The following is a 16,686-nucleotide window of genomic DNA, read 5'->3' on the forward strand; positions in this document are numbered from 1 at the left end:
TCTGAAGAACACACCAGAGCACTCTGAAGAACACACCAGAGCACTCTGAAGTGCATTAAAATGTAAAAACAACAACAACAAAAATTCTATATACAAAACAACACACAATAAAAACATTCATTAGCTGAAGGCAAACGTGAACAGATGAGTCTTTAGCTTTGGCTTTAAACAGAGACAAAGTAGTGACTGAGCCTAACTCCAGGGGCAAAGAGTTCCAAAGTCTGGGACCAGCCACAGAAAATGAACGGTCACCCCACTGTTTCCTTTTGGCTCTGGGGACGTCCAGCAGGTGTTGACCTGCCGACCCCAGAGCTCTGTTGGGCGTATGAGCCGTTAACAGCTCGCAAAGATATGAAGGTGCAATACCATGAAGAGCTTTAAAAACAAACATTAAAAGTTTAAAATCAATCCTGAAACGTACTGAAAAACACACCAGAACACTCTGAAGATGGACCTGTGACCTCTGACCTCTGTGACCTCTGTGACCTGTGCGTTCTGTGTGTTCCAGGCGTGCACTCTGGCTCGGAGGAATGCGGAGGTGTTTCTGAAGTACATCCACAGGAACAATGTGAGCATGTCTGGAGCTGCGAGCCACGCCCGAGGGCCCGAGCAGCAGGTCAAAGGTGAGACGAGAACACAACACTTACTCTGTATAAGTACACATGAGTCACACACAGGACTCACCTGTTCTCCCAGTGTGCACCTGGGCTTTAATGTCCTCTCTGCAGAGTGGAAGTAACGGACTACATGTACTCAGAATACTCACTGAGTTACTTTCATTTGGAGGTATTCAGACACACCTTCATAAAGTCAAAGGAAGTTGATCACTCGGTTTAGACTCAAATTGCACAGAATCTGTGAGAAAAATATAAAACTCTGCTCTTTATGTGAGAGTTTAACTTCTCCAACTCGTGACATGAAACAAACATAAAGCTGTTTTTAATCCTACGTCCAATCCCCGCTCCACCAGAACATACTGTGTCCTTGGGCAAGACACTTATGCCAAAGTGTGTGTGTGTGTCTGTGTGCGTCTGTGTGTCTCTGTGTGTGTGCCTGAGTTCTGATGTGTGCAGAGCCCATTGCAGAAAAGCCTTAATGTGTTTAACCCTTTAAGGACTGAGCACACTATAGACCAGTATAACCAGTCCCTGTCAAATAAATATATAAATAAATAAAATAAATAAACTCGCCTAGACTTTTATTATTTTTTTAGCCATAAAAATCATGTTAAAGGAAGTAAAGGATGTTTACTGATTTTTTTCACACTACTTCTATTACATATCCACCCTTATTTTTTCTTTGACACATCAAATAAGTGACTGGGAAAATCCATGCAGCATCTTCTCTCTGATTCGTCGCCTTTGAGGAACGACGGAGGCAGATTATCATAATGACAGTAACATATTTAAAGAGCCTCGTGTCTCTGCTTTGAGACGCCCTTTGAATTTACATGAAGCACAAGTGATTGTGGATTTACGGCGATGGAAAGTCCACAACTGTGAGAGCATCTGACGCTACAGGGTTAATGTATATACATTAATCCTAATAATGTTATAAAGTGATTAACACCGTTTGAATGACTGCAGTACACAGTACACAGTATACACAGAGTACACAGTACACACAGTATACACACAGTACACACAGTACACACAGTATACACACAGTACACACAGTACACACAGAGTACACAGTACACACAGTGTACACACAGTACACACAGTGTACACACAGTACACACAGTATACACACAGTACACACAGTACACAGTACACACAGAGTACACAGTACACACAGTATACACACAGTACACACAGTATACACACAGTACACACAGTATACACACAGTACACAGTACACACAGTACACAGTACACACAGAGTACACAGTACACACAGAGTACACACAGTACACACAGTATACACATAGTACACACAGTACACAGTACACACAGAGTACACAGTACACACAGTATACACACAGTACACACAGTACACAGTATACACAGAGTACACAGTACACACAGTATACACACAGTACACACAGTATACACACAGTACACACAGTACACACAGTACACACAGTACACAGAGTACACAGTACACACAGTACACACACAGTACACACAGTATACACACAGTACACACAGTACACACAGAGTACACAGTACACACAGTATACACACAGTACACACAGTACAGAGTACACAGTACACACAGTATACACACAGTACACACAGAGTACACAGTACACACAGTATACACACAGTACACACAGTACACAGTACACACAGAGTACACAGTACACACAGTATACACACAGTACACACAGAGTACACAGTACACACAGAGTACACAGTACACACAGAGTACACAGTACACACAGTATACACACAGTACACACAGTACACAGTACACACAGAGTACACAGTACACACAGTATACACACAGTACACACAGAGTACACAGTACACACAGAGTACACAGTACACACAGTATACACACAGTACACACAGTATACACACAGTACACACAGAGTACACAGTACACACAGTATACACACAGTACACACAGAACAGATGTAGTTTTTAAGGATACTACACTTTTCGTTGACTCTTTTTGACTAAATCGCTCAGATTCTGTGACATATTTAACGTCCCTTTGTTGTTTTTTTCAGCCATTTTGAATGAGCTGCTGCAGAGAGAAAACAGAGTCCTTCACTTCTGGACTCTGAAGAAACGACGACTGGACCAGTGCCAACAGTTTGTGATGTTTGAACGCAGCGCCAAACAGGTGAGCGTGTGCCGCAGGTGAGCGTGTGCCACAGGTGAGCGTGTGCCGCAGGTGAGCGTGTGCCCGTGTGCCGCAGGTGAGCGTGTGCCGCAGCTGAACGTGTGCCGCAGGTGAACGTGTGCCGCAGGTGAGCGTGTGCCGCAGGTGAGCGTGTGCCCGTGTGCCACAGGTGAACGTGTGCCGCAGGTGAGCGTGTGGCCGTGTGCCGCAGGTGAGCGTGTGCCCGTGTGCCACAGGTGAACGTGTGCCCGTGTGCCACAGGTGAGCGTGTGCCCCAGGTGAGCGTGTGCCCGTGTGCCGCAGGTGAGCGTGTGCCCCAGGTGAGCGTGTGCCCGTGTGCCGCAGGTGAGCGTGTGCCACAGGTGAGCGTGTGCCCGTGTGCCACAGGTGAGCGTGTGCCACAGGTGAGCGTGTGCCCGTGTGCCGCAGGTGAGCGTGTGCCGCAGGTGAGCGTGTGCCCGTGTGCCACAGGTGAGCGTGTGCCGCAGGTGAGCGTGTGCCCGTGTGCCGCAGGTGAGCGTGTGCCGCAGGTGAGCGTGTGCCCGTGTGCCACAGGTGAGCGTGTGCCGCAGGTGAGCGTGTGGCCGTGTGCCGCAGGTGAGTGTGTGCCGCAGGTGAGCGTGTGCCGCAGGTGAGCGTGTGCCGCAGGTGAGCGTGTGCCCGTGTGCCACAGGTGAGCGTGTGCCCGTGTGCCGCAGGTGAGCGTGTGCCGCAGGTGAACGTGTGCCGCAGGTGAGCGTGTGCCCGTGTGCCACAGGTGAACGTGTGCCGCAGGTGAGCGTGTGGCCGTGTGCCGCAGGTGAGCGTGTGCCGAAGGTGAGCGTGTGCCGAAGGTGAGCGTGTGCCGAAGGTGAGCGTGTGCCGCAGGTGAGCGTGTGCCGCAGGTGAGCGTGTGCCGCAGGTGAGCGTGTGCCGCAGGTGAGCGTGTGCCGCAGGTGAGCGTGTGCCGTGTACATATTTTGGCTTTGCAGACCATGAGGAAAAGGGCGTTGCTATTGGAAACCATGTTGTTTGTGCAGGCTCTGGACTGGATTCAGGAAACAGGTGAAGTTTACCTGGCCTCACATACGTCACCTGGAGACAGCAGTGAAGAAACACAGCAGCTCCTCAGTGACTATCAGCACTTCAGACTGTCTGCCAAGGTACAGAGTCTTAGAATGAAAGACGCTGATGCAGATCGACTCAAGTCAGACGTTTATGATGATGTTTCTCATCAGTTTTGTTTTCATTTATAAAATTAAAGACATTTTACATTTTGGCATTTCACAGCCAAACAATTTGACCCTGTGCCCAGTTTTACTGAACACAGATTTCACTGAATGAAACCATCATGATTAAAGGAGCATTCACATCTGTCAAAATGAAGTAAGACTAGAATGTGACCAGATCCACACAGGACCATGTCCAGGACTGTCCACTGTCCTCTGCCCAACATAAGATGAGGACAGATGGAGTTAAGATGTATCTAATGTAAAGATTATTCATATTTAAAATCTAATTTACATCCCCCCAAATAAACAAACACAAAGACAGTTGGGGGCGACAGTGGCTCAGTTGGTAGAGCATTTATCCACTGATCTGAACCAATGATATTTACGTCGACTCCTGCTCTCGATGTAAACATCCTTGGTTGGTGGTGCTGTTAACATTGTGTCCTTGGGCAAGTGTGTATGAATGTGTGTGTGTGTGCGTGTGTGTGTGTGTGAGAACACACTCACTGATGTAAAATACTTTGAGCCTTAAAAGCATTTTATAAAAATGTGACAATTTACCAAAAAGAGGAGAAAATAATATTTAGTGTGTTTGTTATTTCAGCAAACCAAAGAGAAGGTGAAGCTGCTGATCCAGTTGGCAGATAACTTAGTGGAGAAGGGCCACGCTCATGTGTCCGAGCTGAAGAGGTGGGTCAGCACCGTGGACCGCCGCTACCGCGATTTCTCCGTGAGAATGGCCAAGTATCAGGAGAGCCTTGAGCGGAGTCTGGGGGTCAGCTCAGAGGTACGACCAAAGAAGAGTTATGGGATCAGACGTTAAATGACAGACAAGGCGGAGCTAGGACTTACGGAGTGTTGTTGTATTTTCTTTGACAGGACACTAAAGACTTGGAGCTGGACATCATTCCTGCTAGCCTCACGGACAACGCTGAGGTCAAACTCCGCGACCCCAACCACGAGGTCAACGAGGAGAAGAGGAAGTCGGCCAGAAAAAAAGAGTAAAGCCCAGGGTTTTGTTTGATTTAAGTGTAGACTGTTTATATAAATGGACATAGCTAACCTGCTAGCCGCCGCGTTCAAACAGGAAGTGATCATGGACGCACTTCCGGCTCTGTCAACTCCGGTCTTAAATGTCAAGAGTCTGGGTGTCATCCTCGGCTTTCCTTTCACTCACACATCAATAATGTCGCCCGGTCTGCATATTTCCACTTACATAATATCTCTGGTCTTGGCTCCTCCCTCTCTCCTCACTCCACTGCCGTTCTTGTCCACAGCCTTGTAACTTCCCACATTGATTATTGTAACTCCACAATAAATCCCTCCAGAAACTGCAGCTCGTTCAGACTCTGCAGCCCGGGTCATAACACGGACCCCCACTGTCCCCCCACTGTCCCCCCACTGTCCACCCACTGTCCACCCACTGTCCACCCACTGTCCACCCACTGTCCACCCACTGTCCACCACATCAGCCCCGTCCTACAACAACTGCACTGGCTCCCCACAAAACAGAGAATTCACTTCAAAATGACCACCTTCAAAGCAACACACAACCTTCATACACATGTGACCTCCTCCACACTGCTGCTCCTGCCTCTCCGCTCCTCCTCCTCTCTCCAGCTCACTGTCCCCTCTGCTCCTCCTCCTCTCTCCAGCTCACTGTCCCCTCTGCTCCTCCTCCTCTCTCCAGCTCACTGTCCCCTCTGCTCCTCCTCCTCTCTCCAGCTCACTGTCCCCTCTGCTCCTCCTCCTCTCTCCAGCTCACTGTCCCCTCTGCTCCTCCTCCTCTCTCCAGCTCACTGTCCCCTCTGCTCCTCCTCCTCTCTCCAGCTCACTGTCCCCTCTGCTCCTCCTCCTCTCTCCAGCTCACTGTCCCCTCTGCTCCTCCTCCTCTCTCCAGCTCACTGTCCCCTCTGCTCCTCCTCCTCTCTCCAGCTCACTGTCCCCTCTGCTCCTCCTCCTCTCTCCAGCTCACTGTCCCCTCTGCTCCTCCTCCTCTCTCCAGCTCACTGTCCCCTCTGCTCCTCCTCCTCTCTCCAGCTCACTGTCCCCTCTGCTCCTCCTCCTCCTCTCTCCAGCTCACTGTCCCCTCTGCTCCTCAGCTCTGGATCTCTCTCCTCCTGATCTCCTTAGACTCTTCACTCTTCAAATCCAGACTCAAACTCCCCTGTTCAGTCTGTCCTGTCTCTTGTAAAAATCACACGTCTTTTATCAATCAGTTTTTTGTCATGTTTTATTGTATTTGTATGTTTTTATCTCATTTTATCTTGTTCAGTCCTTGGGTGTTTTGAAAGGCGCTTATGAATAAAATGCATTAAACATGTTTTTTTATCCTTCACTGTTTCAGGTTCATCATGGCGGAGCTGCTGCAGACGGAGAAGTCCTACGTCAAAGACCTTCAGGACTGCTTGGAGGTAACTGCTCTTGTGAGTTTTGTGATCTTCACTCATGCTCATGTGTGTGGTGTCCTTCACAGACGTATCTGTGGGAGATGACCAGCGGAGTCGAGGAAATCCCTCCAGGCATCGCCAACAAGGACCACATTATATTTGGAAACATGCAGCAGATCTACGACTTCCACAGCAAGTGAGACGAATGCAACGCCATCTGTCACCAAGACGACTCAGTGAACTTTGACCTCCTCTGTTGACTGTGTCCACTGTAGTACTCGGTGAACTTTGACCTCGTCTGTTGACCTTGTCCACTGTAGTACTCGGTGAACTTTGACCTCGTCGGTTGACTGTCCACTGTAGTACTCGGTGAACTTTGACCTCGTCTGTTGACCTTGTCCACTGTAGTACTCGGTGAACTTTGACCTCGTCTGTTGACTGTGTCCACTGTAGTACTCGGTGAACTTTGACCTCGTCTGTTGACCTTGTCCACTGTAGTACTCGGTGAACTTTGACCTCGTCGGTTGACTGTCCACTGTAGTACTCGGTGAACTTTGACCTCGTCTGTTGACCTTGTCCACTGTAGTACTCGGTGAACTTTGACCTCGTCTGTTGACTGTGTCCACTGTAGTACTCGGTGAACTTTGACCTCGTCTGTTGACCGTGTCCACTGTAGTACTCGGTGAACTTTCACCTCGTCGGTTGACTGTCCACTGTAGTACTCGGTGAACTTTGACCTCGTCTGTTGACCTTGTCCACTGTAGTACTCGGTGAACTTTGACCTGGTCTGTTGACCGTGTCCGCTGTAGTACTCGGTGAACTTTGACCTGGTCTGTTGACCATGTCCACTGTAGTACTCGGCGAACTTTGACCTCGTCGGTTGACCATGTCCACTGTAGTACTCGGCGAACTTTGACCTCGTCGGTTGACCATGTCCACTGTAGTACTCGGTGAACTTTGACCTCGTCGGTTGACTGTGTCCACTGTAGTACTCGGCGAACTTTGACCTCGTCGGTTGACTGTGTCCACTGTAGTACTCGGCGAACTTTGACCTCGTCGGTTGACTGTGTCCACTGTAGTACTCGGTGAACTTTGACCTCGTCTGTTGACCGTGTCCACTGTAGTACTCGGTGAACTTTGACCTCGTCTGTTGACCGTGTCCACTGTAGTACTCGGTGAACTTTGACCTGGTCTGTTGACCATGTCCACTGTAGTACTCGGTGAACTTTGACCTCGTCGGTTGACCGTGTCCACTGTAGTACTCGGCGAACTTTGACCTCGTCTGTTGACCGTGTCCACTGTAGTACTCGGTGAACTTTGACCTCGTCTGTTGACTGTGTCCACTGTAGTACTCGGCGAACTTTGACCTCATCTGTTGACTGTGTCCACTGTAGTACTCGGCGAACTTTGACCTCGTCTGTTGACCGTGTCCACTGTAGTACTCGGTGAACTTTGACCTGGTCTGTTGACCATGTCCACTGTAGTACTCGGCGAACTTTGACCTCGTCTGTTGACTATGTCCACTGTAGTACTCGGTGAACTTTGACCTCGTCTGTTGACTGTGTCCACTGTAGTACTCGGTGAACTTTGACCTCGTCTGTTGACTGTGTCCACTGTAGTACTCGGCGAACTTTGACCTCGTCTGTTGACCATGTCCACTGTAGTACTCGGTGAACTTTGACCTCGTCGGTTGACCATGTCCACTGTAGTACTCTTGGGGCTATGACAGATATTACGAGTTTGATTGAACTTTAAATATTTGGATGTGTCAGATTGTTCCACAGTGTGAAGCTTGTGTTTGTGTTTTAGTATTTTCCTGAAGGAGCTGGTAAACTATGAACAGCTCCCAGAGGACGTGGGCCACTGCTTTGTGACCTGGGTAAGACGCTCATCATATTTGACAAATCAAAATAGTGCCCCTAGAGGTGAGGCTGGTGCACACATGCAGGCCAAACCATAAGGAGTTCAGTCCATCCTCTTTCTCACATTTCCTCTGCACTCTGTTCTCTATTAAAGTCTCTATAATAACTCTATTTTTATTTGTATCGTCACCATCTTGTTAAATTCTTTACAGGCTGATAAATTTCACATATATGTTGATTACTGTAAGAACAAACCAGACTCCAGTCAGCTGGTACTGGAGCACGCTGGCACCTTTTTTGATGTAAGTAGTGACTTTTGTGTAATGTCAGTGAGTGGTCAGTAGATGGAGCTGTTTATCTTTGCTTGTCTCTAAACCCTGAGTATTCTGTCTCTATTCTCTGAGCAGGAGATTCAGCAGAGACGTGGACTGGCTAACTCCATTAACTCCTACCTCATCAAACCAGTCCAAAGAATCACCAAGTACCAACTGCTGCTGAAGGAGCTGCTGTCGTGTTGTGAAGAGGGCAAAGGAGAGATCAAAGATGGTCTGGAGGTGATGCTGGGCGTGCCCAAGAGAGCCAACGATGCCATGCATCTGGCAATGCTGGAGGGTGAGTCCTGCACTGGCATCAGCTCTCAGGTGGACAGCAGAGAGACCTGTGTGTCCTCCTGAGGACAGACGGACCTGTGTGTCCTCCTGAGGACAGAGAGACCTGTGTGTCCTCCTGAGGACAGACAGACCTGTGTGTCCTCCTGAGGACAGACAGGCCTGTGTGTCCTCCTGAGGACTGACAGACCTGTGTGTTCTCCTGAGGACTGACAGACCTGTGTGTTCTCCTGAGGACAGACAGACCTGTGTGTCCTCCTGAGGACAGACAGACCTGTGTGTCCTCCTGAGGACAGACAGACCTGTGTGTCCTCCTGAGGACTGGCAGACCTGTGTGTTCTCCTGAGGACAGACAGACCTGTGTGTGTTCTCCTGAGGACAGACAGACCTGTGTGTGTTCTCCTGAGGACAGACAGACCTGTGTGTTCTCTTGAGGACAGAGAGGCCTGTGTGTTCTCCTGAGGACAGACAGACCTGTGTGTTCTCCTGAGGACAGACAGACCTGTGTGTTCTCTTGAGGACAGACAGACCTGTGTGTTCTCCTGAGGACAGACAGACCTGTGTGTGTTCTCCTGAGGACAGACATACCTGTGTGTGTTCTCCTGAGGACAGACAGACCTGTGTGTTCTCTTGAGGACAGAGAGGCCTGTGTGTTCTCCTGAGGACAGACAGAGACCTGTGTGTTCTCCTGAGGACAGACAGACCTGTGTGTGTTCTCCTGAGGACAGACAGACCTGTGTGTTCTCTTGAGGACAGAGAGGCCTGTGTGTTCTCCTCAGGGTTTAATGACAGTGATGACCTGTGTGTTCTTGTTAGGGTTCGAGGACAGTGTGGAGGCTCAGGGGGAGCTCATCCTTCAGGACAGTTTCCAGGTTTGGGATCCTCGCTCTCTGATCAGGAAGGGGCGAGATCGACATCTGTTTCTCTTTGAGTTTTCTCTGGTCTTCAGTAAAGAGATCAAGGACACAGCTGGACGCACCAAGTACCAGTACAAAAACAGACTGCTGGTGCGTCTGGTGCTTCAGTAAATATGTGTATAATATAATGTAATATTATGAATGTTATTAACCTTTACCTTCACGCTCTGTGTCTCCTTAGACTTCAGAGTTGGGGATAACTGAACACATTGAAGGGGACCCGTGTAAATTTGCTCTGTGGTCAGGAAGAACCCCGTCCTCTGATAACAAAACTGTGCTAAAGGTATGTTTCTATGAAGCAGGATCAAATGTTCACATTTCTAGAGATATGCAATAATGTATTTATGTGTCTGCAGGCCTCTACTATCGAAGCAAAGCAAGAGTGGATCAAGAACATCAGAGAGGTGATCCAGGAGAGGATGACCCTGAAGGGGGCGCTGAAGGAGCCTCTGCACCTGCCCAAAGCCCCAGCTCTGAGCAAACCCAGGAACAAGAGGTGACATTGTACTTTTTATAAATAGTTATAAAAAGTTTTCCTGCTCTCTTTAAAGTTAGAGTTTTCCAGCCTGTACATGGACCACAGTGAGTTCAAACTGTTCTCCATATGTTTGCGTTTGCTCTTTGATAACACGTGTGTCTGTGTGTCCAGGGAGGGACTGGAGGACGGGGACAGCCAAGGGGACGGCAGCAGTCAGCCGGACACCATCTCCATCGCCTCCAGGACGTCCCAAAACACAGTGGACAGTGACAAGGTAAAGCCGGGCACGCCCCCTCCGGGCACGCCCCCTCCGGGCATCCCCCTCCGGGCACGCCCCCTCCGGGCACGCCCCCTCCGGGCACGCCCCCTCCGGGCACGCCCCCTCCGCTCCAGCAGGGGTCAGGTGACCTCTGTGAGCCTGATGTGCTGATGAGCTGCAGCTGGGTGGGTGCTACAGGGTTTCCTCTGCAGGTTCAATGATCAGGGGCAGGGCCTTTCTACACTGTGTAAACCCCCTCACATGGAGCAGAGGCTTTTCTCTTTACATTTCTCATCAAACTACAGCGTCACCATAGAAAAAAGCCGAGATGAAAACCTTGTTGACGTTGTGCGCTGGTGTATGTCGAGACCCGTCCTACAGGAGCGCCAGTCACATCCAAGTAAGAGCGCGTTATTTCTGCTTTAGATTAAATGAAGAGGAATCGTGTTTACTTTTGTTTGTTAGCTTGTGGATGTGGGGCAGTTGATTTCTGATTTTTAATTCATGAATTCAAATCCTGTTTTGTTCTTTTTAAAAGCGTAGTTTGTGCATGATCAGTACTTCAGAGTGACGTCTCCAGTTCCTCCACCTCTTCAACACGACTGACCCTGTTCTGTTTTCAGTCACAGTTTGGAGCAGTGGAGTTTTGCTTTTCCTGGTCGAGCTTTTACATGTTATGAGTTTGAGCCGGTGTTGTGTCTAAGTGTGAGAAATCCTCCACACACTTGTGTCTGTGCCAGTCCAGTTTTACACAGTGTGGCCTTTTTCCTGCCCACACGCCCACACTGCCCAGTCTGCAAATGTCACCCAAGGAAACTCCGCCCCGCTGCAAATCAACAGGGCGAATTTGTCCATGTTGTAGTTTTGAAAGCTCCTAAAAACAAAATGACCGCCGTTAACGTTGTTTGGCCCGTGTTGTTGACCCGTGTTGTTGACCCGTGTTGTTGACCCGTGTTGTTGACCCGTGTTGTTGACCCGTGTTGTGGGCGTGGGGCAAACTCTGAGATTATTTCTGTTCACATTTTTAATGATGTCTGTATCGTGACGGTCAGTCCCGGTCCTCCTCGTGGTCAGATGAGTGTCTGTGTCGTGACGGTCAGTATTGATTGATGGATGTCGCCCTCACATTGATCTCGTTGGTTTGTTGTCTCCTCGTCTGTCACACGGCTCAGTGTCCACGCCCCTTTAATGCGCCTCATAACATTCCCTTTAATAGCGGTGCTGCAGACTCAGATGTTCCGCTGGTCTGTGGAGGTTTAGTGGAAAAGCTGCTGTTTTGGTGGTTTCTGGAGACATAAGTGTGAAGAGAACCTGCCTGGAGTGAAGCACTGGGTCTAGATGCACTAAGGCTGAAACAGATGAAGCCCTGAAGCAAATGTGATATATCCCTGAAGTACAGACGATAAACAATAACAATGAAACTAAACCATAAAGAAGAATAATGCACAAAAAGTGTCAAATGTACATCCAGTTCAATTTATTTTTGTCCTCCTCCAATTAAATACATACACACATGCACATATACACACGTATAGACACACATGTACACACACATACACACACACGCACACCCCCACACACGTACACCCCCACATACACACACACGTATACACACGTATAGACACACACGCACATATACACACACACATATACACACGTATAGACACACACGCACATATACACACACACATATACACACGTATAGACACACACGCACATATACACACACATGTACACACACACACGCACATATACACACATATAGACACACATGTACACACACACACATACACACGTATAGACACACACGCACATATGCACATGTACACACACACACGCACATATACACACGTATAGACACACATGTACACACACATACACACACATATACACACGTATAGACACACATGTACACACACACACGCACATACACACACACGTACACACCCACATACACACACGTATACACACGTATAGACACACACGCACATATACACACACACGTATAGACACACACGCACATGTACACACACACGCACATATACACACACATGTACACACGCACATATACACACGTATAGACACACATGTACACACACATACACACACACACATATACACACGTATAGACACACACGCACATATGCACATGTACACACACACACGCACACACCCACACGTATAGACACACATGTACATGCACACACACACACACACACCCCTACACACGTATAGACACACACACACATATGCACATATACACACACACATATGCACATATACACACACACATATGCACATATACACACACACATATGCACATATACACACACACATATGCACATATACACACACACATATGCACATACACACACACATATGCACATACACACACACATATACACACGTATAGACACACACACACATATACACACACATGTACACACACACGCACATATACACACACATGTACACACACACGCACATATACACACACATGTACACACACACGCACATATACACACACATGTACACACACACGCACATATACACACACATGTACACACACGCACATATACACACGTATAGACGCACATGTACACACACACGCACATATACACACGTATAGACACACACGCACATATGCACATATACACACATGTACACTCACCTGAAGGATTATTATGAACACCAGACTAATACGGTGTTTGACCTTTCACCTTCAGAACTGCCTTAATTCTACGTGGCTTTGATTCAAGGAGCTGATTCTTTACAAATGTTGGCCCATATTGAGGAGCATCTTGCAGTTGGAGATTTGTGGGATGCACATCCAGGGCTGAAGCTCCCGTTCCACCACATCCCAAAGATGCTCTATGGGGTTGAGATCTGGTGACTGTGGGGCCAGTGTAGTTCAGTGAACTCATCGTCATGTTCAAGAAACTAATTTGAAATGATTGGAGCTTTATGACATGGAGCTTTATCCTGCTGGACGTAGAGGAGGAGGACGGTACATGGTGGTCATGAAGGGATGGACATGGTCAGAAACAATGTTCAGGTCGCCCGTGGCATTTAAACGATGCCCAGTTGGCACTAAGGGACCTAAAGTGTGCCAAGAAAACATCCCCCACACCATTACACCACCACCACCACCTGCACAGTGGAACAAGGCATGATGGATCCATGTTCTCATTCTGTTTACGCCAAATTCTGACTCTACCATTTGAATGTCTCAACAGAAATCGAGAATCATCAGACCAGGCAACATTTTTCCAGTCTTCAACTGTCCAATTTTGTTGAGCTTGTGCAAATTGTAGCCTCTTTTTCCTATTTGTAGTGGAGATGAGTGGTATCTGGTGGGGTCTTCTGCTGTTGTAGCCCATCCGCCTCAAGGTTGTGCGTGTTGTGGCTTCACAAATGCTTTGCTGCATTCCTCAGTTGTAACGAGTGGTTATTTCGGTCAACGTTGCTCTTCTATCAGCTTGAATCACTCGGCCCATTCTCCTCTGACCTCCTCGCTCAGGACTGACACATACTGGATGTTTTTTCTCTTTTCACTCCATTCTTTGTAAACCCTAGACATGGTTGTGTGTGAAAATCCCAGTAACTGAGCAGATTGTGAAATACTCAGACCGGCCCGTCTGGCACCAACAGCCAGGCCACGCTCAAAATGTCTTAAATCACCTTTCTGTCCCATTCTGACATTCAGTTTGGAGTTTGGAGATTCACCAGGACCACACCCCTAAATGAAGCAACTGCCCTGTGATTGGTTGATTAAATAATTACATTAAGGAGAAATTGAACAGGTCCTAATAATCCTTTAGGTGAGTGTGTACACACACACATACACGTATACACACACGTATACACGTATACACACGCATATACACGTATACACACGCATATACACGTATACACACGCATATACACGTATACACACACGTATACACGTATACACACACGTATACACGTATACACACACATATACACGTATACACACACACATACACGTATACACACGCATATACACGTATACACACGCATATACACGTATACACACGCATATACACGTATACACACGCGTATACACGTATACACACACGTATACACGTATACACACACGTATACACGTATACACACACGTATACACGTATACACACACGTATACACGTATACACACACGTATACACACGTATACACACACGTATACACACGTATACATACACACGCACATATACACATATACACACGCATGCATACATATACACACACATACATATACACGCACACACATAAACACCCCTACATACACACATACATATACACACATACATACACACCCCTACACACATATACATATACATGCACACACACACATATGCACACACACACACACACACACCCACCCCCACACACACCCCTACATGCACACACACACATATACACACACACCCCTATATATACATATACACGCACACACACACCCCCACACACATATACACACACACACATATATATATACACACACACACCCCGTCCTGACTCAGTGCGGTGGTTGTGGTCCAGTTGTTTTGTACAGACAGATTCCAGTGGGTGACAAGTTGGCGGACATTTTGACTCCACCACATTAGTGGAGTTTTTTTAGTGGAGTTTTTTTTAGACCTTGTGCCAATGCAGAGAAAAGATGTTTTTACTGTGACAGACGCCATAAAATTTGGGAGTGTTTGTGTCGTGTTTGTGTCGTGTTTGTGTCGTGTTTGTGTCGTGTTTGTGTCGTGTTTGTGTCGTGTTTGTGTCGTGTTTGTGTCGTGTTTGTGTCGTGTTTGTGTCGTGTTTGTGTCGTGTTTGTGTCTGGATGTAAAGTTTTCTAAACGACTGCAGACAGAAGCAGACGGGACGAGCTTCAGCTCGATGTGTGTGTGCTGAGTGAAGCAGACGGGAGTGGCACTCACACACTCTGTGTGCAGCACACACACACACTCTGTGTGCAGCACACACACACACACACACACACTGTGTACGACACAAACTATTCTCATAAACAGACCCGTCAACAGAAACATGGGGCCCGGGGCAAGAGGCCTCACATGGGCCCCCTCTGATATAAATGAAGGGGAAGAGAGTTCAGGTCTGGGCCCCTACGACCCCGAGGCCCGGGACAACAGACCCCGAGGCCCGGGACAACAGACCCCGAGGCCCGGGACAACAGACCCCGAGGCCCGGGACAACAGACCCCGAGGCCCGGGACAACAGACCCCGAGGCCCGGGACAACAGACCCCGAGGCCCGGGACAACAGACCCCGAGGCCCGGGTCTGTTGTCCAGGTACACATGTATCTGTACTTGAGCCCATTTTAGTGTGTACTTTTTACTTTTACTTGAGCACATTTGAGAGCAGTATTTGTACTTTCACTCCTACATTTTTTAACTGGACTGAAAAGTAAAAGTATTTTTCTGATTGTGTGAGACCTGCTGAAAAGGCTGAGGTTTATTTTTAACACGTTTATAGTTTAAACAAAACAAAAATATACAAATAAAAACTGAAAAAAAATATTTGTTTCTGTTGAACAAAATTCAACTAAAATCTTTATGAAATACTTTTACTTTTTACTCTACAGTACATTTTTAAACAGATATTTAAATACTTTTACTTAAGTAGAATTTTTTATGTGGTAGTTTTTCTTGAGTAACATCATGAAGTAGTTCTTCCTCCACAGCTGATTGGACTCGTGCCTTATACACACACACACACACACCCCACACACACCACACACACCACACACACACACACACACACCACACACTACACACTAACTACTAAACACACTGTACCCATGCAACACAAAACTGAGGCTGTTTGTTCAGAGAGTGGAGAGAGTGAGGGCGTGTGTGTGTGTGCCTGTGTGTGTCTGTGTGTGCTCGTGTGTGCCTGTGTGTGCTTGTGTGTGCCTGTGTGTGCCTGTGTGTGCGTGCGTGTGTGCGTGTGTGTGACTGGCGCACACACCAGGGAGTTGTCAGTCGGAGGCAGAGACTGAGAGGGACACTGAGGATCAGACGACATGTCCAAGTGGATGAACTTTAAACTGTTCAAAGAGAGCAGCCGTGTGAGTACTCAGCATTAGCCACCAAGCTAACGCCTGCACTAGTAGTAGTAGTAGTAGTAGTATTTGCAG

At 47.8% G+C, this 16,686-nt stretch overlaps 1 protein-coding gene across 4 annotated transcripts in view; it reads left to right on the forward strand.

Annotated features, from left to right (window-relative positions):
• The window catches only part of kalrna (kalirin RhoGEF kinase a), a 139,491-nt gene that overhangs the window by 81,722 nt on the left and 41,083 nt on the right, over positions 1-16,686 (forward strand). The window contains exons 24-37 of one of the 4 annotated variants that reach the window (XM_033986554.2): positions 509-623; positions 2,677-2,792; positions 3,812-3,934; positions 4,608-4,790; positions 4,883-5,004; positions 6,351-6,417; positions 6,480-6,589; positions 8,203-8,272; positions 8,468-8,557; positions 8,663-8,867; positions 9,680-9,870; positions 9,962-10,063; positions 10,137-10,276; positions 10,430-10,532. In XM_033986554.2, the coding sequence (XP_033842445.1) occupies positions 509-623; positions 2,677-2,792; positions 3,812-3,934; positions 4,608-4,790; positions 4,883-5,004; positions 6,351-6,417; positions 6,480-6,589; positions 8,203-8,272; positions 8,468-8,557; positions 8,663-8,867; positions 9,680-9,870; positions 9,962-10,063; positions 10,137-10,276; positions 10,430-10,532 (1,737 nt within the window). Of the gene's footprint in view, positions 1-508; positions 624-2,676; positions 2,793-3,811; positions 3,935-4,607; positions 4,791-4,882; positions 5,005-6,350; positions 6,418-6,479; positions 6,590-8,202; positions 8,273-8,467; positions 8,558-8,662; positions 8,868-9,679; positions 9,871-9,961; positions 10,064-10,136; positions 10,277-10,429; positions 10,533-10,683; positions 10,918-16,526; positions 16,618-16,686 lie in introns of those variants that run through there. The other 3 variants (XM_055230871.1, XM_055230872.1, XM_055230869.1) reach the window with 3 other exon arrangements.

This window comes from Periophthalmus magnuspinnatus, chromosome 21 (assembly GCF_009829125.3).
Source record: "Periophthalmus magnuspinnatus isolate fPerMag1 chromosome 21, fPerMag1.2.pri, whole genome shotgun sequence".
Taxonomy (NCBI): Eukaryota; Metazoa; Chordata; class Actinopteri; order Gobiiformes; family Gobiidae; genus Periophthalmus; species Periophthalmus magnuspinnatus.